This window comes from Empidonax traillii, unplaced genomic scaffold, assembly GCF_003031625.1.
Source record: "Empidonax traillii isolate 1590-97213 ecotype Southwest subspecies unplaced genomic scaffold, ASM303162v1 scaffold716:size334641, whole genome shotgun sequence".
Lineage (NCBI taxonomy): Eukaryota > Metazoa > Chordata > Aves > Passeriformes > Tyrannidae > Empidonax > Empidonax traillii.
In genome coordinates this window covers 175207-202837 of record NW_020955909.1, presented here as the reverse complement: position 1 = coordinate 202837, position 27631 = coordinate 175207, and the positions used below count along the sequence as shown (strand labels likewise).

Sequence of the window (27631 nt, the reverse complement as noted above, 5' to 3'; positions counted from 1 at the left end):
TAACAAATATTGCTTAGGTTCATCACATAGCATCCCATGCCATCTATGCAGTCCTAATATCAGACCTCTCGAGAAAACAGCCATTTCTTTTCATGATGTTTCAGTTTTGCCCTTTACCTTGATGCAGTGTTAGTTAAATGTTAGGGTTGGGTTCAGTCTGAGGTGTTGGTGTGTTGTTCCAGCCAGGTTCCCAAACCACGTGAAATAGGAGGGAACTAACAACACTGCATATGTAAATGCTGTTTCATTATTAAAACTGATTTATGACTATGGTCACGGGCTACCCATGGCAAGCAAGCTGTTGAGGAAGCTGTGTAACACGTTTTTTCTTTGTACCATTCTCTGTAGTTCATACCTGGAATGTGATAGTCTTTGATTTTTGGAATAGGTGAAGAAGTTACGGATCTGAAGAGACAAGCTGTTGAAGAAATGATGGACAGAATTAAAAAGGGAGTTCACCTCAGACCAGTCAACCAGTCAAGCAGGCCTAAAACAAAGGTTTGGAATAAATAGCAGAGCAATAGTATTAGCTAAGTACAGTAATTTACACTGAAAAGAAATCAGACTTTAACATTCTGAATGCATTTACTTTGCTTGATTTTGGATAAAATTAATTAAAGCAGCATTATATCTGAAGAACAGAAAGGGAAGGCAACAGTAAGTAAATAGAAGGCCAATTTCTTTGACACAGAAAAGAAACTTGTAAACAAACAGCTATTGAGAAATAAAAAGCACAGAGAGAGTAACTGAATTGGGTAGAAGAGCTGATGAAGAAGTACACTATATTTAGCACTATTTCTTTCTTTTATGTAATGCTTACACCTAATACCTGAGTGTGACTACTATAAAACATTGCTTACCTTCTGCACAAAAGTATAATCTTTGTGTATAGTCTGTGGTTCAGTGTTAAGAGCTGAGGCTCTTCCCTTCATCTGTATAAGAGAACAGATTGAATGTTGTCCATGTGCCCACAAAAAGAGGGAGCAGGAGAACGTGACACAGCTGTAGCCTGTGCACAGACCCTTGTGTGAAGCCTGTCATCAAGTGCAGAGACTGTCCTGGTCCCTTTCATGTGTTCTTTAACATGCATGTGTTGTGCTTGTTTACAGCCAGAAACACCAAAGCCCTCTGAAAGTGCAATGAAAGAATTAAAGGGGATTCTGGTAAGAGAACTTCCAGTTTATATTTCATTTTCTTTTCTAGTTTGAAAGCATAGAGCAGTTTTGGAGAAAATCCCCCAATTCCACCTTTGACTTTTGGTTCAACATAAGGGTTGGTTTTGGTCTTGCTGTTGGTTTTGCTAACAGAAGTGTTTTAGAGAAAACTAACCTGTGAACTCTGCTCTGGGTTTGAATTCTTCTGCCACTAGAGGGGATGTTATGGTTTGCATCTGCCACAGATCCTTTGGCAACTTTCCAAGTACTCACAGTGGGGATGCTTAGGGATGGAGAGACAGCTGAATATCTGTATCTAGTCCAAAGTAAAGCCCCTAGACTGCACATACAGTAGATGTAGAGTTCTCCTCATCAACTGCTGCTCTCTCCAGAGGCCCCAGATTTCTTATGTAGACAAAGCCTAAATAAAGCAAGAGCTCTAGTCTGTGTGCTTTTATATTTAGAAAAATTTGATTCTTAATAGCTGTCCTCGTACCCACTTATCACTAAATAAAAACATTAGGTGTGTATTGGGTCCTGCTGAGAGCGGTGTGCTAACTTTGCTCCTGTTGTGTCCTTTACTCATATGCTGAATTGTTTTAACTGGTTGCTTCTTTTGCACAAGTGCTAAAACTGTATGAAAGAGTCTGAGGGAGCTGCGGTTCTTGCTCCCTAACTTCTGTACCCCTGAAGCTTTTCAAGTTGATTTTCAGCTTTGGCACATAAGGTGAAATTCTACCAGTCTTGAAGCAAAATGTTCCACTTGCACTCTACAAAAAGTGAGGACAATCATTCTTGTTATTCATGGTAGCACCTAAACAGCCCTCGTAAAAGCAACCTCAGTATTGTGTTGGGTGATGCAAGACAGTACAAGTGTAGGCTCAGCCTGTGCTGTGATCTAAATCACAGGGGGGGCACCAGTGACATGTTAGACTTGCTGTTCTCCAGACACATGGAAGCAGGGTATTAAGAGAAGAAATGATCTTGAGAGCCACCAGACCTTAATGCTGGGCTCTAATTAGAGTGACACATAATTAAATGCAGAGGTAAATAGGAAAGGAATAAAATGCAACACGGAGACTATGTTTTAAATGGAATTCCATAATTACAGGAGTAGTTGGATATAGTGTGTCGTTTGGACCAGTGAAGGTGGGATAGAACGATCCTGCTGAAGATCCTTTCATTTTCTAATAGCTGTTTTATTTCTTCAGCTCTGTGTCACTGACTTCAGAGGAGCCTTGATTATGTACTTCAGAAGGAGCAGAGAGAAACCTGCAGTCACTGCACTTCTGTATCTGGCTCGTTGCTTTTGAGCTTTCAGGGTATTTTCAGTGTATGGCAAATTGTATAAAATCCAGCTCCAGTCTATTCTTGAGACCAGTGATTATGCACAGTCAGACAACAAACATGGGGGTGGAATGTGATGGAGTAAACATTTGTTGTTACTATGCTAATTATGCATTTTGTGTAGACCTCCATGTAATTGTTACAAACAAAACACATTTATATTTCGTAAATTGCAGAGTTTGAGGGACTCTGTTTTTCTACGTGTACATTTGTACAGATCTGGAGTGTACTGCTAATGAATAACCTGCTTAGTTAAATTTCAAATAGTTAAGAAAGAAAATATTTTAACTTCTAGGTAGGAGTGAAGAATTAAGAGTTACTTTACAGGGTTTCTGAAAGCAGAACAACTTCTGCAACTTGCAGTGCTATTTTCTTTCATCCTTGGCTATTTCTGCTCAGAAGTTATGTGCTTGTCTACAGAAGATGTCAAGAGTATGTTATTTATGTGCTGGAAAAATGCTGTATGAGTCTGACATGTTTTGGAAGGCTGAATAAACAGGATTCCTGGGCATTCCTAAAGATGGCAAGACTCAGGGGGAAAATGAGATAGTATGTGTGCACCACACTTTCAGTGCATTATATAAACATTTTGGGTGAAATTTTTTTTCAGTTGAGTTCTGATCCAATGACTGACTCTTGTAATTTGGGAAATGCATGCAGTATGCACTGTATGCATCTTTAAATTCCTGTGGCAAGTTTGTGAGGTTTCAGGCTTTGCTTAAATCTTCTTAAAGCCTCTTTCCCCCCACCTGAAGAAAAGTGCTCTGAGACTTGCAGCTTCACCGATACTACATGGTAACCTTGGCATGAGGCAGGAATTGTGTGTATCTCTGTTTTGTACGCATAAAAAACTGTTTCAACTTGTGATCTAACTCTTTGAAAAAGAGTAATCTTGAAGTATGTAGACATAGGGTCAAGTTTATGGCAGATCAGCCAGATTATATGATATAAAATGCTGCAGTTGTAGCTAATAACTGACCTCTGCAGATACATGTATGCACCAAGATGCAGCACTGTGGGACTATGCTAAAATATAAAACCTACTGGAGCAGTAAAATGCAGATCTTCGGCTTTTTGCTATCAGTGGGTAATTCTGCGCATGATAATGCTCCTGCAGTTTAAGATCCCTTAAATGTTTAGGTGGAGGAAGTTGGCAGTTCCCTGCAACATCAGAATTCATTCATTAGTGATCCAAAGTATCTGTCTTAGGCCTGGTATCAAACACTTGTGTGTAATAAGTGTGGTTTGTCCCCACATCAGGAAATCCAAGTGAGTGCAGGAGTGGTGAGCTGATCTCCAGGTGCTCCCTGTCCTACTCCTGGGAGAGCCTGGCACACTGTTCTGGAACGGCAGTCGCTTTGGTGCAGTTTAAGAGATTCTGAAGTTGTGCATATGAGATGCTTGGTAAGACATTAATATGTCCTCAGAGAGTTTCTCATGCCTGTTTCTTGCTGCAGGAAACACTGAATAAATCCACGAGTTCCCGAAGCTTGAAGTCCCTTGAGACGGACAGTGGTGAAACAGAGCTGGAGCGAGTTCTGCGGCGCCGGAAAGTCACCACTGACCAGGACAGTGGCAGTAAGTGGCTGGACTCCTTTGGAGTTCTCTTCCTCTCCCTGCATTAAGTGACTCTTGAAGCTTTACTTTCTGTTCCAGACCATTGCCCTTTCAGTCGTTATGGAGAACTCTGCCTGCTTCCACAGTGACTCACTTCCTGATGCACCTGTTACTTTTCATGCCCGTTTTCTCCAAGAGATGCCTCTGTCAGGATTTTCTGCACACACAGACACGTTCACTCAGGTTCCTCTTTCCAGCCCACAGCTCAGATGTTGCTGGGATTAACAGTCTGAGCCTACTGTGAAAATACTCTGGAAAGTAATGGTAACCAGAGAAATGAGGGTTTGGGGCTGATGGTTTGAATTTCCCTGCTCTGTGGAGCAAGCTTTATGCTGTGCTTTACTGTCATCTGTAAAAAACGTAATGTCCTACTTGGTTACAAACAGTCTGTGCAAGTGTAAGTCCGTGCCATAGCTGATGCAGATGTGGCTGGTTTGAATGTTGCTGTATAGTTTTATCTTAGACTTTATAGACAGTTCACTGGCTTCTCATCAATACTGAGAACAGACTTTTCTGTCATCAGGCTGGCTCCTGCTCCAGCTGGAAGGGCACTGGCAAGTTGTGACTGGGTAGTGCTGTGTGGACAGCAGGACTTGCCACCCCAGAGGGTGAGGGGATTGACTGCATGTCTGTGTCAATGCAGCAAACACTGCTTGTGGTACAAGAAAGGGTTAATCTCGGTGGGGCGAGCAGAAGCCGCAAATGCCATGTTTTGATACTCTCCATGCACTGTTCATTAAAATGCCATTTTGATTTCTGCCCTTGGCTTGAGTTTTGCTGTACTCGTGCTGTTTCTACACCAGTCAATTTGGGTAACAGAAGCCTTGAACTTTCTTTGGGTTTTAGGTCCCACTGGAATCTTGGCCACATCAGAGTCAAAATCTCTGCCTGTGCTGGGTTCGGGAGCCGGTGCTGCACAGACAGCGCTGAGCAAGAAGGACGTGGAGACAGAATTGGCTTCCTCAGTGCCCGACTCAGGTCCTGTCTCTAACCAGCCTAAGGCTGCACCAGGCTCCAAGCCTCCTTTGCAGTAAGTAGAATATGGATTTCTACATACGTTGTAGTGCCGGGTGTGTTTAGATGGTGCATTTTGAAAGTAATTGAATATCAGTTTTGGTTAACACGATAAATCTACAGTCTGAGCTGTTTTCACTGACTTCTCAAATAATTTGCTGTCTCTATTACAGAAAATGTTGTTTCTACTTCCACAAAAGTTCTTTTTCTTTTAAAATCTCTGAACAATCTTCAAAAAGAGTTCATCTTTTCTGCCACAAAAAAAAAAGAATTCAAGAGTTTTTGAGGAATAGCAAGATTGAGGGGTTTTTCCATATCTTGGAGAGAAGAGGAATGATAGTTATATTGTTAACTCTTGATTAAAAGTAGTTCTAACAAATATTTTAAAAAATACAATCACATGAGTCATACTGGTCTGTATGCAGGTGTGCAGGGTGGTTTCTGTTGGACAAAAACAAGTCCTGACTCTTCCTCTTAACCGTTTGCTGGTAAATCTTGAAATCTCAAGATTAAAAAAAAAAAAAAAATGCAGCTAGTGCTGCATTTGCTCACATGGGCAGCAGAATCTTTAGTTACCGCAGATTGAAGACCCGAGGTGCCAGTTCAGCATCAGAGAGTTAAACCTGCTTTAGCAATATTTATTTCAGGCAGGTTCCCTGGAGGAGTGGTTTGTTTTACAACAATTCCAAGCTCCTTTTGGATTTGGACTGGGAACCAACTTGCTTTGGTTCCCTTGCCAGGTTGTCAGTCATTTTGTCACTTCAAGGGAAGGAAATAGATAAAACAAATCAGATCGGCAGCATGTTGCAGTCATGGCTAATTAAACCTCTGATTTCCTGCTCTGTCAGTTAAAATACCACCAGGACCAATTCTATCAAGTCTCTGTTGCTTGGTTCAAATGGTAAAGTCACAACAAATGAGCTGGATATTCAGTTTGCATCTGTTTTATGAACTGACACTTCACTCTTCCACAGGTACTTTCATCATTTACTTTTGAGTGGATAAAGAGCCCAATTTCCTTTTGTGCTCTACAGTTGTATTTAATTTGCACTGAGAATTAAAAGCAGAATGCCTTTTCCAATCATATGTATTTTCTCCTTTTATTTCATTTAAGTATCCTTAGAAGAAAGATGATCTTCATTTTAATTTAATCAGGAAGATGAAGATTCGTTCAGCAGTTAATTTGACATGAATAATGCCATTGCATTTTTCTTGAACTGCTACCCTGACAGAAAGAAGAGGTTGTTCCTGAAAAGTACTGTTTGTAGTTCGTGGATTTCTACAATTTTGAACAGATCAGAAAATACAAGCATCTCCCATCACCTTTTGTGTACCTTTATTCCACCAAACTAAGTGGAAATTGCATTTACAAGAAAGGAAATGAAATAATTGCAGGCCCCAAGGTCTTGCAGAATGCGTGGTGAATTGACAGTGAAAAGGATCTTGTGTTGACAGTCACAGTTGTTATAAAAGCATATGTGAAGCTCAATTTATTTCTCAGCTTGCCTATTCGGTGACATTCTGAAAGACACATTTTGCTTTAATTTATCTGTTTAAAGCATTAAAACAGATGTGGTGGGCCAGACTCCTTGATGCTGCAGGGCTTCTTTGCACCGAGTCGCTGGTGTAAACCCCTTGATTGGCAAACCTCATTGTTCAGGATGATTTTGCGGCGAGGGAAGGTGCTGGGGCTGTCCCGCTCTCCTGCAGCTGGGCTGGCAGGGAGGAGCAGGAATAACCTAGAGGCTTCATGCCATGTTGCAGTGCAGTTACTTTGCTTTGCTCTCCTGGGTGCTGTTTGCAGCAAGGGCTGGTGGCAGCAGCCTCCAGACTCTGAGGTGTGAAAGCAGGGTTTGGAACCAGGGCTCATTGGAAGCAGGCATCAGAGGGAAGTTCCTTTGGCTAACATGTCTGACAGCTCAGCTCTGTAATTAGCCCGTTTGCTGGGCTCCCCTGGGGACATCTGTACTAGCAGCTGAGTTTGGATCAGCAGAGCACTTGTGAAGCAAATCTGCCTATTGTCCCTGTTTGCTGTGCTTTGATTTGTATCCTGGAGTGTTCTTAGTGCAAAAACTGGATTCCTGGATTCATTGGATGAGTGAAACTAAACCAGGAGACGTGATCCAGCCTTTAGTGGGTGGCCCAGGGGCCACGTGAGAGCTGTTTCAGTGGAAGTACCCCCCCAAAATGTGTGTTGTGAGGACACTGGTCTGAAGCACGGGCTGTTTCCCTCTACACATCTGCTGCCATTGCACCACGTTCCCTGAAGTAGCCTGTGCTGAATAAACAGTGCACTGCCTGGACCAGATACCCTTAATTACAAAGGCGTAGGGAAAATTTATTGTGGCTCCTCTTCTGCTTGTTCACAGCTGAGGTTAAAGGATGCAGCTCTCATCATTTGCAGTTCCTTGAAATCTGACAAACGTAGGACTTGTTTCAGCTGTTTGCAGCAGCCAAGCAAACCTTTCACAGCACAGTAGAGGACTGCACATCTCATAATTACCAGGTGTCTCTTGCAGTGCAGGGTTTATTCTTTGTTCTTCACTTAGATTTTAATGTACAGCTTCCTATAGAAAACTGTAGGAATAGTTGTGCACAAAATACTTCTGTTTGCTATACTAGCCATTTATTAAGGCTTGTAATGTGAGGGAGGAGGTGATTCTTGCAGACATTTTTACACATGAACAGCTCTATATTCATCATATTTTATTCATGTTGAGTAGCAGTTGAGCACACCCCATCTCATGGAGGAAGAAGGTCACATTCTTGGAAAAGACCCAGTCTTGAAAATGTATCTGTGATCAGTATATAGGCAGCAGTCAGCTCATTAAGTAAAATCCTGGATCCTTCCCCCAAATCAGTGATGATCAAACCTAAATATGCACAGGGTAAAGAATGTCAGTGTTTGGTTGAAGTTGGGCTCCACACATGGTTCACTGTAAACAAAGCACTGGCCTCCAGCTGAATTGGCTGGTCCATTCTCAGTGGCCGAGGGAGGGATTGGGAGGAAGGGCTGCAACATTGATAAATAAAGGTTAATTCTGAAATTTTCCTGTAATCGAACTAACGGATCAGAGCTTAGAGGAAGTGGAGAAGAGAAGACTGAGGACAGACCTCATTGCAGTTATAACTTCCTGGGCAGGGGCAGAGGAGGGTCAGGCACTGAGCTCTGCTCTGGGGGGCTCCTGGGACAGGACCCAGGGAATGGAGTTGTGTCAGGGCACAGTAAGGTTGGGTATTAGAAAAAGAGTGTTCCCCCAGAGGGTGGTTGGCACTGACCAGGCTCCCAGGGCAGCGGGCACAGCCCCAAGGCTGACAGAGCTCCAGGAGGGTTGGGATGATCCTCTGGGGCACAGGGGGTGACTCTTGGGGATGGACCTGTGCAGGGCTGAGGATGATTTGGAATGCATAAAATTTTGCTGAGGTGACGTTTAGGGGGGAGACATCAGTGATGTGTGTCCTGTAGAGAAACTGAGGCCTTCCCTGAGTAGGTAGGGAAGGTAACTTCCTCTGCAGATCTCTTCCCAGTGTTTAACCCAGCATGAGTGTAATTCTGTGACAACTGCTTAGAAGAGAAGAGGTGACAGTTTAGTTCCCGTGGGAGCAGAGTTCCCGTGACCCCTGCAGTGTGTAGGCACAGAAGGGAAAGGTGTGTCTGCCTCTGCCCCTGCCTTTTTAAGGTGTTTTTAGGTGGGGCTTTTTTTATCACTGTGTAAACATTGTGTTTCTGGGCAGCAGAGTTCTCTGCTAACAGAGTGAACTACAGAGAGGGTTAGTCGTAATCTGATGATTTTATACAATTAAAGGATTTGTCCTCCTTCTCCTGGCTGTAATCTTAGTACCCCCAAATCATCTACCAGCTCTGCAGGGAGCAGCTCAGTCTCAGCCTGACAGAACTGCAAAGGTTTTCAGTGCAGCTTCAACATGGGCAATTTAGTTTGACCAACGAATGAACAAAACAATGGGATGTTCTGGGAGTGTGAGGATGTTCTTGGTTTTACCTGTTTTAAAAGCTACTGTCACACATTTTTCTTAGAGTGTACTCTATCTTCCTTCTCAGTGCAGGTAGAAGCTCTCCAAGATTCTTCATTCAAATGAATTTGCCAATCTTTTTGAGCATTTTCAAAAAAAAAAATGCCTAAAAATGGGAACAGTCTCCATTCTAAAGGAAGTCTGCAGTGCTGTTCTGCTGGCTGCTGGCTTGACCACCTTTCTACTACATTTAGCAGGGGCATTCTGAAATGGAGGAGGTTTCTTTCACCTTTTTCGTAGATATCCGGTGTTACAGATAGCACTGGTATTGTCAGAGAAGGGAACAATGGACTAATTCACTACTGTCACTGTTTGTATTCCCTATAATTTCCTTTGGACAAATACTGGTAGCAGTGGGATGGAATTTTTTGTTTGTTGAAGACTTCCAAAACTTGGAATTGAAGACTTCCAAAAATTGGTGTATTTTTTACTATTGCTCAGAATTTTAGCCTTTAGTGCTCTCTTTTTCATTCCCCTGTCTTACCAAGAATTCTGAAATGTTTAATAAACACATCTGCATATTTGCTTTTATTCTGAATAAAAGTTGTGGACTGCAGATAAAATGACCTCAGCTCTTGTGGTCTGGCACAGTAACACTCAGCTGAGCTGAGCTGCTCTCCTGAGCTCTTACACAGGGGAAGGAAATTGGATGGGACTTCCTACAAAATTTTCTCCATGACTTTGACATAAATTCTGGTTTCTAATGGAAACATTTTACAATTATTTCATTAATAGAGCACCAATCAAGGTTAAATAATGCCAAGATTCTAATTAATGAGCAGAGGAAACAAAATCCAAGTCTCAATTGACTATGTGATCCTTAGTGTGTCCTTTTGTACTCCTACTGTAAATTATATACAAAGGGCCCAGCAGTGCTGGTTCACTGACAGTCCATCAAGCATAACCCTTTAGTTTTACACCTACTGTAGGTTCTGTAACTATATAAATATAAGAGTACCAAAAGCAATATATTCTATCACAGGCAGTCCTCAGTACTGCATGGGACTTTGCATATCCCGTACAATTATCCTAAAATGTAAGTATCATCTAAATCTGAATTTCCCAATACAGATTGTATGTGTTTAGTCATAAAAATGTTTATTTAGTCATAAAAAATATATGCAGACTTATGAACAACTGTGTGTAAATGAGTACAATAGAACTAGGTTCTCAATTTCTAGCTGAAATATATAGTTGGGCAAATAACAAGAATACTGATAACAGCATTAACAATTTTAATGAGGGAAGAGCTTTGCATAGAACTAAAGGCAAATGCCTTGGCTAGACAAATTTTTAATTGGTCAGAACTGTGACAAACTCTATATGCTCTTCCCAGCTTTATTTGTAGCAGTAAAAACTGTTTTTTGAGAGGGAGCACCAAAATTATGTTCATTCTTGCACTGAAACATTCTGCTCTTGACAAACTGTTGAAAGTGAGCTATGTATAATAAGCTCACTCATGAATGAGTGAATAACCTGATAAATAAGGTTAATAATTTTTAACAGTGCCTCAGCTGTAACAGCAACACTGTCAGGCTGGTGCTGCACCAGTGTAAAGGATTTGAAGAAGGAAGTACTCATACAAGAAAGTCGGATAGTAATTCTTATTTTTATGCTTGAATCGCTGATTTAATCACCAGTTTTCTCCATTAAACTACTTTGTATCGACATCTTTCATTTTTCTGTCCTTTGAAGGTGGTAAATATGATTGCCATTTTGTCCATTTTTTGTTACAAATGAAACAGACTTCAGAGCGCTTGGCTGTGCATCAGTTGTTGGAATGCTGCCATACACTAATGCAGACTCCCCACTGTGAGCCCACTGAAGAATTATACTTTGATTCACCAGATTGTATTAAATAGTCCAGCTGTTGGGATTTGAAAGATAGTTACCTCCAAAGTGAAATAAAAATGAACTTGGCATTTATGGCTTGACCATTTTTATAGTGTTGGGCAATCAGCTTTTCAAAAGTAGCACTTTTTAAAATAACCCTTTTCTGGTTACACTGCTTTAAAAAGTTTAATTTGCTGTAACATTCAAAATACCCCACCTTGTATTTTTCTGAATGATTGGCAACTTCTGCATAAAATAAGCATTATTTCCTTCATGAAGTCACTAGCTTCTGATGATAATCAAATGAGTCTGAAACTGTATCTATTAGTGCCAATTTCTGCATTAATTAACTTATACCAAAGTTCTGATGTTAGAGACAATTCTTGTAATTAAAGCTTGATCGTGGAAGTTCATTTGCTGTATCCAGTGCTGCAGCAGCAAGCTGAGTAAATTCTTTCTGAAATGGAAAGTGCAGCAGCTGTTGTTTCTATGATTATTTATTTGGTTTTAACCTGTTCATTTACTCTCTCCCTCTGAGGTGGGAGCCAGTCCATTCCCCACCCCACACTCTGTTGTTGAGTAGGGTGACCCCTCTTCTTCTTTGTCATTTTCTCTAGGACAAAGACCGTCACAATAAAGGGCAGTTCGTAGCAGATGGATCCAGTAGCTGAATTTCCTTCTCTGGCCTCCAGTTGATGCTACTTTTTCCTTTCTAGGGTGTTATCTTACCAGAAAAAGGGTGAAAAATAGAGGCTCTTGACTAGCCAATGCAGTTGTGTGCAGCAGCTGCCCAGCCAGCAGTGTGTGCAGGACCTTCCAGCACTAAGGGTTTCAGCAGCTGCCCAGTGTGGTGCTTGTGGCCATGGCAGCGTGGGTGCCTGCAGTGGGTCCAGTGCCTAAAGATGGGCCGGGGACCTGCCCTGAGCCTGCCCGGCTTGTGACCTCAGGCACATTGGCTGGCAGGCTCTGCAGGGCTCGCTGGAGGAGGTCCAACCTGTCTGCCCACCCAGCAGGGTTAGGATGGCATTAGGAAACCCCAGTCTGCCACTTGTTGGGATCGAGCGTTCCCAGTGCTTGCCACGTTCTCTGCTGGTACGTTCCAGCTAATCGAAGGATTTCCCTGCGTGTTTTCAACACTGATGTGTCCCTTTTGAATATAGACAAGTGCTTTTAAAAGTGTTTACAGCATGATGCCAGCCTGGACAAATAACCCAGGTGTCTGCCCTTTCCTTCCTCGCTGCTTGGAGGGCTCTTTATCCCCACGAGTCCCTGCCCCGCAGGCAGTCAGGGTGTAACCCCATCTCTGCAGCAGAGAGTGTAAGTCTAACACCCTCAATAGTTCAGCAAACCCAGTAGATGAATTTCCAGAAACCATTTGCTCCCAGTGAGACCAGTGGCAGGCACAGGGAGCACCTGGTTACGCTGTGCTGCTCCTTCCCAGTCCTGCAGTGGAGTGCAGCACAGAGACAGCCCTGCACAGGTGGCACTGGGACCGAGGTGTGGAGGAACCACGTGCTCCTTCCAGGCTGCAGGACTCTCAGCACACACACTGCAGGAGCTGGTGGCATTTTCTCCAAGTGCAGTTGCTCTGTTGGACATGGGGGAACCTAAAACCACCTCTGAGATGAGCAGAGAGAAAATAAAATTCTTATGACTGTCTTTAAACCAGTACTTTCATAGTCTAGGGATTTTTCCACTGCCTTGTGAGTTCATTTGTCATCTTCCATGCCCAGCTTAACAAATGATTCATGGGGGGTAATGTGACTGTTGCATTTTTTACACTACTGTCTGTACATAACAGCTGCTAAATCTGTAAATCTATTTACTAGCTTGGTTGACCTATCCTGGTCATACATGCTATTAATAGAAATGCTTTTCTGTGTATTTATAGTCTTCCTTCTGAATATGTGAACTGTCATCTGTATTAATGTATTTATTCTTTTTCCTTTAGATCAACTAGTCATACAGAATTGACAAGAAAAGCTTCTAGCAGTGAAAAAGACACCAAATCCGTTGTAGTTTTAGATCCTGTGTCCACCAGTGGGGATCAGATGTCCGAAAACACCTTGAACCGGAGCAAAATAAAAGAAGAAAAAAGCAAGCCAACACATAAAGAAAATAATGTTGAGAAAATAAAAGAAACAGATAGTTCTAACTGTTAATTGTTATTCTGAAAGGCTGTAACTTTTGGGAATCATTATCTGGACATGTGAATTGCTTAGGTGTGTTACTAGGGGCTACAGCCTGTGCTCCAGACAGTTTTCAATAATACAGATTGAAATGGGTTTTTGTATGCAGTTTTGTTACATGCACTGAGGTGTTAAACAACTGTGTGTCACTCAAAATCCCTTTCCCATTTTAATTTTGCAGGGAAGGTTATTAATTTCTTAGATACTGTCAGTTACCTTTACTTTTAAACTCTATTTGAAAAGGCTTTTTAAATTCTTCTTTTATTGAGAAGATGCCTTTTCAGAGGTTACCAGAAGCCCCTTGCATCCCTCTTGAACAGGACAGCTTTGGGTTAGACCCTGTGAAGGTGACTGCACCCTCATCAGCTTCAGTATCGTAGGTGTTACTATTAAAAAAACGCAAACCAATGTGTTTAGACACGCTGCTTTAAAAGTATTTGATATCTCCTTTAACCAAGATCCTGCTGGTCCCCTCACTGCTGTCCCCACACACATTCTTTTGAGGAAGTGAAAAGCACAAGCACAAGCCTCCCATTTCAGGTTGCCCAGGGGACAGCTTGTCCAGAGGCCGAAAAGCAGAGGCAGTGCAGCATCTCATTGTGGTACCAAGACTCCTGGCAACAATAGCCAGAGTCAGAGGTTTGTGGGCTGAGACTGGTGCTCTCATTTGGATGAAAAGCTTTGCAAAGGAGGACTTACTGCTGGTTTTTGTTTCAATGTTATATGGCAAATTTCGGAACTGCTGCAACTGGAGTTGCATTTACTGCAAGAAAATAAGTTGCCCTAGGCCATGGCTGGCATGGGCTACTTTTGGGATTCAGTCATTGTAGGACTGCAAGTTATTTGGAATCAACATATTGAGAACTCTCAGTTGAAAGCTCACAGTGCTAACAAGTTAGCCCCTGCTTTGAACCTGGCACACACTGATGGCAATAATGTCTTTATTAGGTGACACTTGAGATGTCTGTATTTGAGAACAGAAATCCCAGTTTCTCTCAGCCCTTATTTTCTATGAAGACAGTGAGATAGGGACATAATTGATTTGCTCCACTGCCAATTCACATTCCACTCTAGTCTCTTTTTAAATTCAACACGGTATCTCATTCTTTTATAATGAATCAACAAATGTAATCAGGGATTTACCAAAAGATTGGTATTGGGTGGTCACGTACTTGAATGCACTTGGATTCTTTTTTATTTAATTGTTTGAAACAGTGGTAGTATTGAAGGATGAATGTTCTGAGTTTGTTGGTTTGGCTCTGCATGCAGCTGTCTGGTGCTTTTCCTGAAAATAAAATGATAGTTATGAGTGTGGTGGTTTCATATCTATTTCAGTGGGTTTTGCATGTTTGCTAAGAAAACCTTGGACTCGATCTAATTACTGAACTACATACAATTCCTAAACTTGGGGAAATTTGTCTCTCATCGATGTTTTCATTTCTTGGGGGCTGTTGGTTCTGTTTGTAATTTTTCACTTAGTTATCTGTTACACTGAATTTAAAATGCAACATTTCATCTATGTATTTTTCCTTAAATTACTGCTGCCGTATCATATGTTCAAATTTTCACAGTATACATAAAACAGAAGTTTTTTCAAGAAGTGTTTCTTTTACTTAAACTGTTTTGTTACCTAGGGCATAAATTATTTAACTTTTCATTGTTGCTTATTAAAAATACTCCTGACAAGTTTCCCAGACCTTGTGGAATTGACTTATTACTCCCTGCTTCCTAGTGATGCTGGTCACAGCTTTGTGCCCTACGTGTGGGGGTTGCAGCGATGCACTTGTACTGACAGCTACAACTGGAGCAAAATCTCCCGGGCAGGCTGGATCCAAGAGCAGCATTGAGGGGGATGAAGCAGCGAACAGGCAAGGCCTTTGTTTTTTGTAAAATGTGGTGATGGTTTTTTTTTTTTGTTTGTCAACAGCTTGGTCTTTGTACAGAGAGAGATTTCCACTTCCCCAAAACAAACATTTAGCTTTGGACTTAACACAGCACAGTTTGTTTTGTCAACTTGTAAACACAGCACGGAATTTTGTGGTGTTTTTAAACTATAGTCACTGCTGAGTTAACTTGGTTTCAGCTGAAGGCAATGGCCCCTGGGAAAAAAGAGGCCAGTGTTTGAAAGCTTTTAGAAATGTTTGGCTAAAGTGCTTGAAAATGAATGGATTAAAGAAAAGTTAATATATGAATTTCATACTAGAATGAAAATAAATGGATTAAGGAATAGTTATATAAATATATGAGTTTCTGACTAGAATATTTTTTCTTAGAAATTTATCCTAAAGGTAATGTTGACAGCCTGGGTCAGTGTGCTGTTCTCTGGGAGCTGAGCAGGGAGGCTGTGAACCTGCAAGAGCTGTGGAGGCAGCTAATTCTGCTCTGGGGGAGGAAGTTCATCAGAAGGCTGATTTTCTGGCTGTGATTCTTCAGCAAAAGCAACAAATTCTAGTTTTGTTTCACCTGAAATAGAAGAGAAAAAAGAAACTCGTGTTTGGTGCAGTCTGGTTTCTTGATACATTCTCTGGTGCACACATATTTTTAAGATGCCACATGATGCTTACAGGAGTTTAAATAGTTTTCAAAGTCTGGTCCTTAGAAAGAAAGGAGCACCAGTCCCACACTTTGATTACAGGATCAGGGCATGGTGCACAGCAGCCCGAGCTGGGATATTTATTGCATTCCGTTCTCCATGGATCATCTCACCTTGCCTCCCTATTTTTTTGAACATCCATCCTCCTCTGCACTGGTGCTCTTGGTAAGTTCCCCCAGCTGACTCTGCCCTTCTCTACCCCAGCCTTTAACCATCTCAGGTAAGCCCGTGTCCCGATGCCGATCCCGTGACTGCAGTTCACGGTTACTGCCACTGCCTGCTGTTTTCCCCAGCTCTATTGTCCTGCTTCCCCAACCTCAGCACCCACCTCGCTGATGCCCCCCGTGCCCCTGTGCTGCTGTCGGGAAGGGAAGGCTGGTCTGTGATCCAGCAGGTCGCTCACCCAGCCGGGTGAAGGCGGTGGCTGAGCTGTGCTCGGGGACAGGGACCGACAGCGGGACAGCCACAGCGGGCACGCTGTGTGCCCCCCGCTCCTGTCCTGGGGGCTCCTGGCGGGTCGGGGTCCCCCGGCAAGGATGAGCCCCGAGCGGCTCTCCCGTGCGTTCCCCAGCCCGGGGAGGAGTTCCATGAGCGGCTCAGACGGGCTACCTCACTACTGCCCTGCTGGGCAGTCATTTACCGGGTTTTGGTTCTGCCAAACCATTAACGCTGTTGGGAATTGTTGCTATTTTATTTCATGACATATAGGTCTAAATATTTGTCAGACTCGAGCTCCTTTGCTTAGACTATACCACTTGAGTAGGGAATATATTAATATTGCTGAAGCAGTTAAAATTCATAGTTGTCATTATCTGTCTTGTTTTTGAAAAGTGCATTGTGTGAAAATACTTTCTTAGCAAAAAAAAAAATCCTATGTTTCTATTTTTCACAATGATTATTTATGAGCAGGGGAGAGATTTCAAAATCCTTAAAATATTTTCAATAAAAAAACTTTCAGCTAAAAACTTTGATCTGTAGCATGCATATCAAGTGCTGCTACCCTTTGTCTAGAACATTGAAAATTATTATAACCAGGCAGGTAAAATGGCTTAGTTCTCCTGCATGTTTCTTTTTCTTGGGCTTAATAAAATTCTGGCAAAGCTTTTCCTTCCCTTTCCTTCCTTTCTTCCTCTCCTTGTCTCTCTGCCTCCCCTTCAGACTGCATTTCTTTATTCTAGCTTGATTGATACCTGAGCAAGTGAGAAATGGCTCTAATGAACTGTTCAGCATTTAACAGTGCCGTGGTTTAGTGTAAAAAGAAGATGCAGACCCTGAAATGCAGGCAGGCAGATGCATACAAGTGGCTAAGGCTGAATGTGAATCGTCCACTTCGGGTTTCCTTGGACTTTGCTTAGGGCTTACCCATGCAATTGTAGCTTTCCAAACACATTTTGCTGGTAACGAAACATACAAAAGAGGGTTGTGAAACGAAGTTTTGTTAGCAATATATGTTTAGGGGCTCAAGGGAGGTGGGGTATTTGGCCTAAAATTCCATTTTGGCAGCTTTTCTACATGTTATATGCATGGGTTTTGTTTTGTTCCTTTTGCACTGTGGGCTTCAAGACTCCAACCAATTAATTCTGGAAAAAAAAAGCTTAATGTAGGCTATTCCTCAAGAAGGGGTCTATTTTAACATTCAGTAAACAGATAATCCATTAGGACAACAATATACATTGTGGCAAGTGCTATCCTAGGTTTTTTTTGTCAGCCCTTATTTATAGTCTTTTGATTTCGCTTCCCTCCTGTGGTGCAGTTTCAATCATTCTCCCTCCAATCTTTGTTCCCGTATTCATTGCGGGCTGAAAACAAAGTAAGAAAGAAGCTCATACGTAGATTTCCATTCTTGGCCAGTTCTTCCTCTATAGCCAGAAGGCGGTTGTATTTGGTCACCCTTTCTCCGCGGGAAAGACCTCCCAACTTGATAAACCTGGCACCCAGTCCAACGGCCTGACATGAGAGAGTGTGCATTTTAAAACCCATAGTTTGGGAAGTGAAGTCATTTTTTAATTATTAAACATGCTATCCTACTTCTAATTCAACACCCTCATCTTTCTCCAGAGAAAACACCCGCCATAAGTAGAAATAAAATCTCTTAATGAAAGATTTGCCAGGTGCAAACAATAATTTTCACTGGCATATGAAATGAAATTTTATTTGCAAATGTAGCTTTAGTACAAAAAGACTAAATATAATAGTGTTAAGAATTTTTGCTAAAAATATTATTACTACACAGGAATGTTTTAAGTAACTCAGAATTTTTTACAATCTAATGCAACCAAATAGATCATACACACTCTTGAATATACTCCCTGCTTTGGCAAATTTCCTGCAACATTCTCTTTAAACTCAGAGAATAACTCTCTGTGGGGAAAAAAAACCAACTCTCTAGAAAAAGCCCATTTTGTAAAAGCTTTTTTCTTTCTGAAGCACAAAAAGGGCTTCTCCTTAAAAAACTGTACATGTTAAAAGCAGTATTTTGGCAATTCTGCAGTTGAACAGCTTTCAATACCTACCAGGTCCACAAGGCTGTCATCAGAAGATTCTCCATCTGGGCTTCCTAACATGGTAATACGTCTCTGACCTGTATATAACAGGAGTGAAAACCTTCATTAGTGTATATTTTATGTACTCAACACAGAAACTGTTTGGAGTTCTCATTCAACCCTTGGGCTGTCTTAAGCTTAAATACAGACAGGAGTAAACCATTTCATAAAAATGTAAGCTATATTAGTTTGCTGCATTAACATTATGCTTTATTTTCAGCATGGATAAGGGAATATCCTCTCCGAGTTTCTGTCTCTCACCGATCTGTCTGATCAGGCTAGAAAGCAGTTCTATTTATTTTAAATGTACTCCTTTATACAGTAATGATTTTTCTTCACTATAAAAAAGAGTTTACAATCCTGACTGAATGAAATCTTTTAGTTGCTATTTTCTCTCTTTGATACAGTGATTCTTGGTGTTTTTAAGGAATTGGGAAAGAACTTAGATGTATTAGATGGATTAAATTTGTTCATCTATTCCTTGGGTATAAAAATGAGTAAAGAAAAAGTGATACAAAGAAAAATCTTATATAGGAAACTGCACAAGTTCTTAGTACTGTTACCATGAAGGCTCAATAATTTGTAGTCAATAATCTGCACAAACCACAATTTTAAACATTTTGGACTTTCTGGATTTTTAAAATTAAAAATACTAGTAATAGTCAAAATTCAGATTGACCACATCTTTCTTATTTTTTTTAAGTCCTGATCTCTTATAGTGTAACTCTTATCTGCAGTGTCAAAGGGCACCCACATCCAAAACATCCATAATGTATTAACTGACTAGAGTTGAAGCCTTGAATGCAGTTTTAACCCCCTGGACAGACATCTGTGAATCAAAACATGAATTTCAGGTTCTTCTGACAAATGCTTTCTAAATTAGAAGTGGCTGTAATTAAATAAAGAGATGTAATCTTTACAGGTGTAGTTTGTAGGGTAAAAAAATCAGCCCTTCCCCACCTCTACTCACCATTGAGAATTCCAGTAAGTTCTATGAGGTCTGAAACCTTGGTTTGGTTAATATATTTTAGGACAACACCACTGCACATTGGTGTGTTTATGTTTTGGTCAATTTTAAGTTTGGAAATACATGTGGCAGCATCTTCAGCAATCAGGTAACATTTGGAACCAAGGGCACAACATATGTTACTCCATTGTTCTCTGTCCTGCATAAAACAAATCAAGTAAATAACTAGAGTTTAAAAAAATTAAACAGAATGAAAACTCTGAGTAGGTAAAAATAATTTTTAAAAAGTGAAATAAATTTGGGGTTAATCCTAAAGACACCCTTCATATACAAATATTATATTTTATACTATATTTTAAATCTGCCTACCTAAGAAAAACATACCACTGGGATTTTCCTTGATTGTAAGATTTTGTTTGAGAACATAAATGTTAATCTGGAATTAATCAACACTATTTGCATAAAATATATTTTAAAATATTTCAAATTAAATTAACTGTGGGGGATTGCTATTTTGATTTCGTTCCTGAAATTTATTTAATTTTAATGGAATATGAAATAATTGCCTATTGTTTTAGTCAGATGTGTTAATATTTCAAGTATCATAGTTATTTGAATATAAAATAATGCAACAGGAGACAGTCTTAGACTCAATGACTTGTATCAGGACAGGGTAATCAGAGATGTAAGACTGACCCATAGGAAACAGCACAATAAAACGCTCTCTTTCCAGCAAAGCTCCATTTTTTAGGATTTTTAGGATATGTTTCTTGATTTTAATGCACTGTCCACATGGTGCATGGTACAGGATAAATAAAGGACAAGGATATTTTAAAAATGAGAAAGAAGCAAAATTATTATTTGGTTGCTTCATGTCCACAGAATGCAAAGTTGAAAATATTATTTTTCTACTTCATAATTCTGCCAGTAGTAATTCTTGGTCTCTGTATCAGACAGACTTTTGTACTCATCTAGTTGCAGTCTATATCAGGGTCCATTCCTGCACAGATTTCCATCCTGTATGTAAATGAAGTCTTGGACACCTGAACAGATGTTTAAACTTAAGCACTAAAGTGGTCTCATGTCTGCCAATGAATTATTGAACTGGTACAAGAGCTAATCCTCCAGGACCTGTGGATCTGTGGCAAACATGTGGCACGGGGAAACTTTGTAGATTTGCTAGGAGCAGAAGCAGAGGAGCAGAGGCATTTTCCTTAATGGTTCTCTGATTCCAAGTGTACTGCACTGTCTGTAATTCTCCTGCAGACTCTCATACTGCAAATGTGTTTCTTCATGAGCTTTCTCAAGGAAGTTTGCAGCCCCAGCAGGAGCAGGAAATTATCTGGTGTTTTGGAAGATGGTACTTCAGAGAGTCAGACTGAAACAACACAGGGAGGCGAGGCTAACTCGAGGAAGGTAAGAGTAAATGCAGATATTTGAAAAATGAACTTTTAACATTCTAGTTAAGGACAGAATCAGATGGATTTTGCAGTTCATCCATTTTAGAGTTATTGAGTCAGGCACTGGACATAATTATGTCAAAAGTACAGAAGAGTTATTGTCAATAAATGACATGCAAATGAGTTGTTAGATGCATTTTTGTAGTGACATTTTTGTGCTTAAAGACTCAGGAAAACAAAAGCTTTGTATTCTGCATATATTGAAAAAATGAGAAAAGATCAGTGATGTGCCACTGAACAGTATTACCAGGATTTTCACGGACTGCACTGTGGTATCTTACCTCTTTTCTTAAGGGATCTATTAATGCAATTATAAAAGGAAATTTATCAATCAGTTCCTCATACATAGCAACCATTTCATCTGGGCTTTTGAAAGTTCCAGTGAGGATTTCATATTTTCCTTTGTCCTAGAAAGTAAAGGCATAAAAGATAAGGAAGGTAAGAGCTTAAAAACCAGAGTACTAATGTAAGCAAACACATATTTTGATACTAACATATTTATTAAGATATGTGTCTTCTTCAGTCAGGAGGCATTTACTCCTCTGCTTCAATCCGTGCCTAAGTTAGCAGGTTGGAAGTTTGAAGAAAACAACAGATGTAGTGTAATATAATGGGAAAATGAGCATCTAGTGGTGTTAAGGAATTACAGAACTATACTTGTGTAAATAATTTCTTGTTCTTCATCTTTGAAATTAAGGTGGATAGAGTATAATTATTTCATTTATACCTTGTGGTGAAGTCAAAAAACCGAACAACGAACTAAACAAACAAACCAACCAACCAGGATTTGCTGCTTTATACTTAAATTCCAAATTCTCTGAGACGTAATGTGAAATGAAGCTGGTTTGTTAAACAGAGCATGCAGGAGGTGTTTACCCATTAAAGCACTTGGCTATATTTGATACAAACTGATCTGAAAAATCAGTTTGTTAAATAAATAGAGAAAAGGAATAAACCAGGCTGATGCAGGCAGGCTTATACCATTTGAATGATTCAAGTGAAGCCATGCAAGTAACAGAAATCCCTGTAGGAGGACACAAGCTGTACCAGGGGTCTGCCTTGGCCCAGTGAGCCTTATTCTCACAAGGTGTGCCACCAGTATGTTGGTACTGTTCTCAGTGCTCCTGCTGTGTCAGGCTGCATGTCCCATCCCCTTGCACTCCCAATCCAGTGACATATCTGCCACACTTGTAGGACTGATTCAACCATAATTTATAAATGTCGAGGTAATTCTTTTTGTTTGCTTGATTGCTACCTTAAAAATGGAGCTAGAAGCTTCTAGGTGAGTTTGCAATGCAAAATAAATAATGTTAACAAACAGCTACGTTCCTTTTGAAACCCAAGAAAATAGATATTGAGAAATAACTTACATAATCCATTAATTCATGAGCAGCGCAATTTATTGCTAAGTACACATCTGTTCCTAGCTGAAGACCTATGTTGCTGCAAGCTGTTTGCATTACGAGTAGCAGCTGTTCTACATCATCATATCCTGTTGTTAGGCAACCTAAGTGTGATATTCTTTTTAAGAACTGTGGCTGAAAACAAAACAAAAAGAATCACTTCATTTACAAACATATATATTATATATATACTCACTATCATTTCACTCTGCATTTAATCTTCAAATTGTAAATCTGTTCTCAAAAACTGCATTGGCAACCTTAAGGACAATTCTCTAGGAAAGAGGGATAATCAATTGCTAATGATTAGAGAGCTGACAGTCCTTGGAAATGTGTCTCATCCTGTAGTTCTTCATCCTCTATGGCCAGTACTGGTTTACAAGAAAATTTTAAAGGCACTCTTAACAACTCCTGAATTGTCACGAATGCTCTGGTGCTGCAGACCACCCCTTTGCCAAAAAACGTATTTTCCTCTTTAAACAGTTTCTAGCCATTTATCCTCAACTGCAACTTTGATATTGACTCTATGGAGCGTTCCAGAAACCCTAGAATCTCCTAAGAATTCTAGAAGGAACAAACTTCAGAGAGGGGAAATAACTCTAGCCCAGCTACGTGCAGTTATCTGCTTCAGGGACAGTATTGCTGGAAATGTGCCACCAGCAGAGTTGTATTGAGCAAGTATTTCACGTGTTCTTCTGTTGTCAGGTTTTTTTGTAGGTTTTGGAAACACTGAATTTTAACTTTAAAGTCTGTGAATTTTGGATTATAAAGAATGACATTAAGTTGCCTAGAAAGCAGCAGGATATAATCCTGGGTTAGACTGGAGAGATCAATTGGAAGGCATCACTTTTGACAAGAGCTAGAGAACTAACAACAGACAGAACAGGTGCTTAGCTTAGAAACATATGAATGTTTCTTCACATAAAAAAAGGTCAAATTGTTAGGAGACTATTTTGTAGCAACATGGAAGACAATCTGACTTGTTGCTTTTGGAGCATTAAGCTGCAGGAACAGACAGCAAGAAATGCTGCAGTCTTCCTGCAGTTATCGTCAGACAGAGGTTGAGTCTGCAGTTTCATGTGATTTTCTGTCTAATATTTACTTCTATAACCTAAATAGGTTCTTCACTGCCTACTTTGTCATTTTTTCCTTTTTTTTTCTCCTCATAAAAGTTAAAACTAACACGGTGCTTTTATCAGTTTAAAATTCAGTGTAATTACTACCTCCTTTAGTATTCCTTTGTTGAAATAAATGGAAATTTTTTTTCAGAGAATCTAAAGCATTTTTTCTTTGTGTATATCTTATGGATTATTCTAACTAAGAGCAGCAGCTTAATGAAGAAGAATTTTGTGTTGTGTAAGTAAGAATAAAATAGAAAAACTTTTGGTTATCCTTTCTTTTGTATACTCCACAACAGTGACAATTCTCACTTGATAATATTTTAATCAGCTCAGATTGGAGAGAAAACCTGCATGGCATTTCCATCCCACGATTTGGAAAACTCATCTGTAAGCCACAGGTTTTGAAGTGATAAAAAAAAATCACTTGAGTCATATAAAATAATGTCCTGTGTCCTAATGTGAGTGTTGCCCTTTAGCTACTGATTTGTATCTGCCATTATCTGTAACCTCAGACTGGAACTGGGAATTGGATGCAGCACAATTAAGAGGGGAGTTATTCTCCCAGGGTTAGGAAACAGCACAATATTCAGGTCTTACAGGTAGTAGTGTTATGGCCTTCATAATCAAAGGACATGTTTCTCTGCTGGTGCTACAGGCTTGCAAAATGCTCATTTGGATAATTTACCAGGATTTCTATATAAGAAAAATCATCAGATCCCAGAAAAATTTCCCCTATTGTTCCACAGGAAGGGAAGGTATAGTCAGAAGGATCTTAATTTTTATGTAAGATATGAGCATTTGGAATATTTAGGTCTTGCCTTGACCTTTCCAAAATGGTGATGTAGATTAATGCCTTATTTCTTAAGAATATTTTGGTTCCCTGCTGTTGTTAATACCTTGCTGAAGGCTTAAAATGAAAATCTCTTTTCTTACCAGACCTTTCTTCCCTGGATTTTGTGCTTTTCCTTTTTTACTCTCTGCTGGTTGAGGATCAGGCTGTTGAGGGTGAAAGAAGAAAGAAATCAATACCATGGAAAAATACAAAGATGGCAGAAAGACCTCAGGGGAAAAAAAGGAAAAAAAAAAAAAAAGATTGAATTTTGGTCTAAAGAGGTTACAAATATTTAAGCTATGAAATAACCTCTATTTTGTCTTAAATACTATCAGCAACTATCCAGTTTTATTTTGTGCTGGTGACTCATTTAAAATGTTTATTTCTATGTGAGCATCAGTCCAACCATCATTTGTTTTTCAAAACATTCTCACCCAGTCCATCAAAAATAGAGAATCTCAGAAATGAGAATCTAGACTCTGTACTTGGAGAAACACAACAACCCCACTTTCCAAAAAGCTTATGCACACACCAAGACTGACATACTGCTACAGTAATAATACCTTGAATAAAACATGTTGTGTGTGAGAGGCATAGCAAGATCAGAGCTATATATATTGTATATTCACTTTGGTATGATTCCCTCCCAGTATATTTCTGCAGGTAAACAGAAAGTCTTACTATGCTTAGAACAATGATTTATTCTGTATTTTTTAATGTAGTATCACCAAATGGCCAATGTTTTATTCATCTGTCAGAGAAACACATCTTCTGTTCTCTGTCATGAACTCTGAAGGCTAAGTGTCCCATGTTTATGTTTAAAAGGACAGTAGCAGCAAATCAAATGAAGTGTATCACTTTATTAGTACACATTTTTATTGTACCATTTTGCCCGGGGACTCCAACAGTCTTGTCATTTCCTTCTGAATATGCAGAATCCTTTCTATGCCCTGAAATTAAACCCCAATGAAGTTAAACAAAAATAAACAAAAATATTTTTCATTTTAGATGCTTAAATCGGAAAACACTTATTCTAAATACAAATCTTAATATACAGTCTTAAAAAAAAAAAACAAAAACCAAACCACAACTATTACAGACTCCTTAACACAATCTGTCCACCCACAAAATGCAGCCAAGTGCCCAATCATAAAGGGTTAGTAGCAGTGGAAAGGACAGGAATATTTGATCATGCTGCTGAATGGGATGGCAAGTAAAGCAGTCTCTTCCCCTAAAGAAGCCCTTCCCAAATCTAACAAGTAAACAGCATGCAGGTCTGCATAACATCCGAGAAGTGAGAAGATGATAATCCCTGTCCACAATTGTGACTCTAAGACTTCCTAACTGGAAAGTCTGAAAAGGTTGAATGCATTTACTTCAGACTATTTCCAGGAAGCACGAAAAAAAAATCTCTTTCTTAATATTAGACAGTGAGTAACACTCCAATTAAATTAATCCATTGTTTTTAATGCAAGACTCATCCTTTTCAGCTGAGTTAGTAAAATTCAGTAAAACTTGAAAAACTTGGTAAATCCCAATTGAGATTTCCTCAAACTGTGTCAGTAAAGGAATACTGAAGGGGGCAGAAGTCAGTCACAGCTGACAACACATCAACACGGGAGGAACAGGCTGTTTTGCACTGCAGCAAACAGCTCGTTACTCTCCCATGAGCGCTAGAAGGAATTCTGGCTTTGAACGGCACAGAATTAGCAACCTTATTAACAGCTCTTGGTGGCAATTCGAAAAAGTTTAAGGAAAAGCAAAAAGAAAATCGAGCTCAACTATTTGTTCAGATCACCAGCATACACAGTAGAAATCACAGCCCTAATGTAGGCATCTTGTGCCAGTATATTCTTTAATACAACACACAGCTAAACAAAAAGAGAGGGTTGGTCCCATCTGTCTCACCTATCCTTCTTGCTCTTTGTACTCCCTTCTATCTTCACAATTTCATTTTAAAGCAACTTATTTCTACATATTTTATGCTTTCCTGTGAATTTGCTGAGTTTTGTTGTTTTGTATGCATATCAACCGATACTATTTATAACCTACTAATGTAAAATCACATCCTAAGCTCTTGTTCTGTAGCACAATTCCCTAACATCTTCTTCAACGCACTGTTTTTTACCTCTATACTAGCATACATTTTTAACTTGAAATATTTCTGGGTTTTGTTTTAAATCTTCATCTTTTTGCTTAATTTAATATTATTTGCATTAGAATTCTGCAAATTTGACAAATTTAGCATTTGTTAAAACTTCAGCCTTGAGAGCAAACAAAAAATAAAAAAATACAGTTTGTAAGGACTATATTGAAAAGACTTATATACTTATGTGCATACATAGTATGGTATCTGTAGAATACATAGATAAAGAAACAAAAGTGAACAGTACCTGTCTGAGTGACAACTGAACTGGTGGTATAAGCATAACTTCTTTCACTAATTTCAGCTTCGAAGGGGAAGTTTTTTCACAGTTCAGCAGAGTAACCATTGGAAGTGGCAGAGTAATTTCTTCAGGTGGCTCCTGTAATTGGGAGCACCAGGTGAAAATAATAATGTAAAAATCAGAATAATGTCTTATATATTTGAATTATGGCATGAGGTTCAAAGATTGCTACAGGCAATGGTGTTAAGGGTGTATTCTATGACATAAATTTAATGAGACTGTCACGAGGCACTGGTGGCTTCAGAATTCTACAACAACTATGGTAACTGGGATAAAAGAAACAAAATGGCAAAAGCCACATGTACCTGATCATGTTTCAGCAGTGCAATATGTGAGTACAGCGGGATGTGGCTGATGGTGGCACCAGCCTTTGCAATGGCAAGGGAGGTTCCCCCGATGGCCAAGCTGCCACAAAGCACCGGTGCAGCAGGTTCTGCAGGTGGGATGGGTCTCTCTTCCACTGACAACTTCTTTCCTACAAGACAGGGAGCAGCAGCTAAGTATTTTCTTGGTTGAAACACATGCTTCTGTATCACAGTTATATGAGTAAATACGATATTGTCATTTCAGTGTGTACTCAATGCATTAAAAAATAATAACTTATTTTTTTAAAACCTCATCTTGTCAGTTGTTTTACATGAAATGACCTTACAAGTAAGCAAAGTATCTGTCCTCACTCTGGTTTCAAATGCATTTTAAATCTGTTTCTTTTGGAGATCTTTCAGGCACTGAAATCTGTATTTTTATTTATCTATGTTTACATCCAATAACATTATATAATTTTTCAAAAGCATGTTTTCAGTCTTTTTTATTGTGCTCCTGCAATTCTCAGCTTTTGCATAACAACCTGGAAGACTACATTATAACCTGATTGGGAGTATGCATGCTTGATTTCTTGTAATAATGACTGTGAAAAAAAATTAGGCCTATTTTAGCTGGAATTTCCAAAGAGAAAACAGGTCTTTTAAATATTACACATCCATAGTCTTAATATATTTTCATAAGAAATTATTTCCCTTTCAGATACAGTAACTTTTTCTAAAATGCTTAAAACAAAGCAGTTCTCACCATCATATTTA

The 27631-nt window shown here is 39.7% G+C and overlaps 2 protein-coding genes across 4 annotated transcripts in view; one reads left to right on the top strand and one right to left on the bottom strand.

Annotated features, from left to right (window-relative positions):
- SHTN1 (shootin 1) overlaps positions 1–14496 on the top strand; it is a 59857-nt gene extending 45361 nt beyond the window's left edge. Inside the window, exons 13-17 of one of the 2 annotated variants that reach the window (XM_027900243.1) lie at positions 389–498; positions 1110–1163; positions 3959–4079; positions 5016–5148; positions 12949–14496. In XM_027900243.1, coding sequence (XP_027756044.1) covers positions 389–498; positions 1110–1163; positions 3959–4079; positions 5016–5148; positions 12949–13159 — 629 coding nt within the window. In that variant the 3' untranslated portion in view covers positions 13160–14496. Of the gene's footprint in view, positions 1–388; positions 499–1109; positions 1164–3958; positions 4080–4964; positions 5149–12948 lie in introns of both variants that reach the window. The other variant, XM_027900242.1, reaches the window with a different exon arrangement.
- Positions 14497–15433: 937 nt separating this feature from the next.
- Positions 15434–27631, bottom strand: part of ENO4 (enolase 4) — a 19883-nt gene continuing 7685 nt past the window's right edge. Inside the window, exons 5-14 of one of the 2 annotated variants that reach the window (XM_027900244.1) lie at positions 26858–27027; positions 26499–26642; positions 24990–25055; positions 24207–24269; positions 22120–22287; positions 21031–21156; positions 19293–19488; positions 18293–18360; positions 17609–17726; positions 15434–15649 (exon numbers count right to left, since the gene is read on the bottom strand). In XM_027900244.1, the coding sequence (XP_027756045.1) occupies positions 15558–15649; positions 17609–17726; positions 18293–18360; positions 19293–19488; positions 21031–21156; positions 22120–22287; positions 24207–24269; positions 24990–25055; positions 26499–26642; positions 26858–27027 (1211 nt within the window). In that variant the 3' untranslated portion in view covers positions 15434–15557. The remainder of the gene's footprint in view (positions 15650–17608; positions 17727–18292; positions 18361–19292; positions 19489–21030; positions 21157–22119; positions 22288–24206; positions 24270–24989; positions 25056–26498; positions 26643–26857; positions 27028–27631) is intronic. The other variant, XM_027900246.1, reaches the window with a different exon arrangement.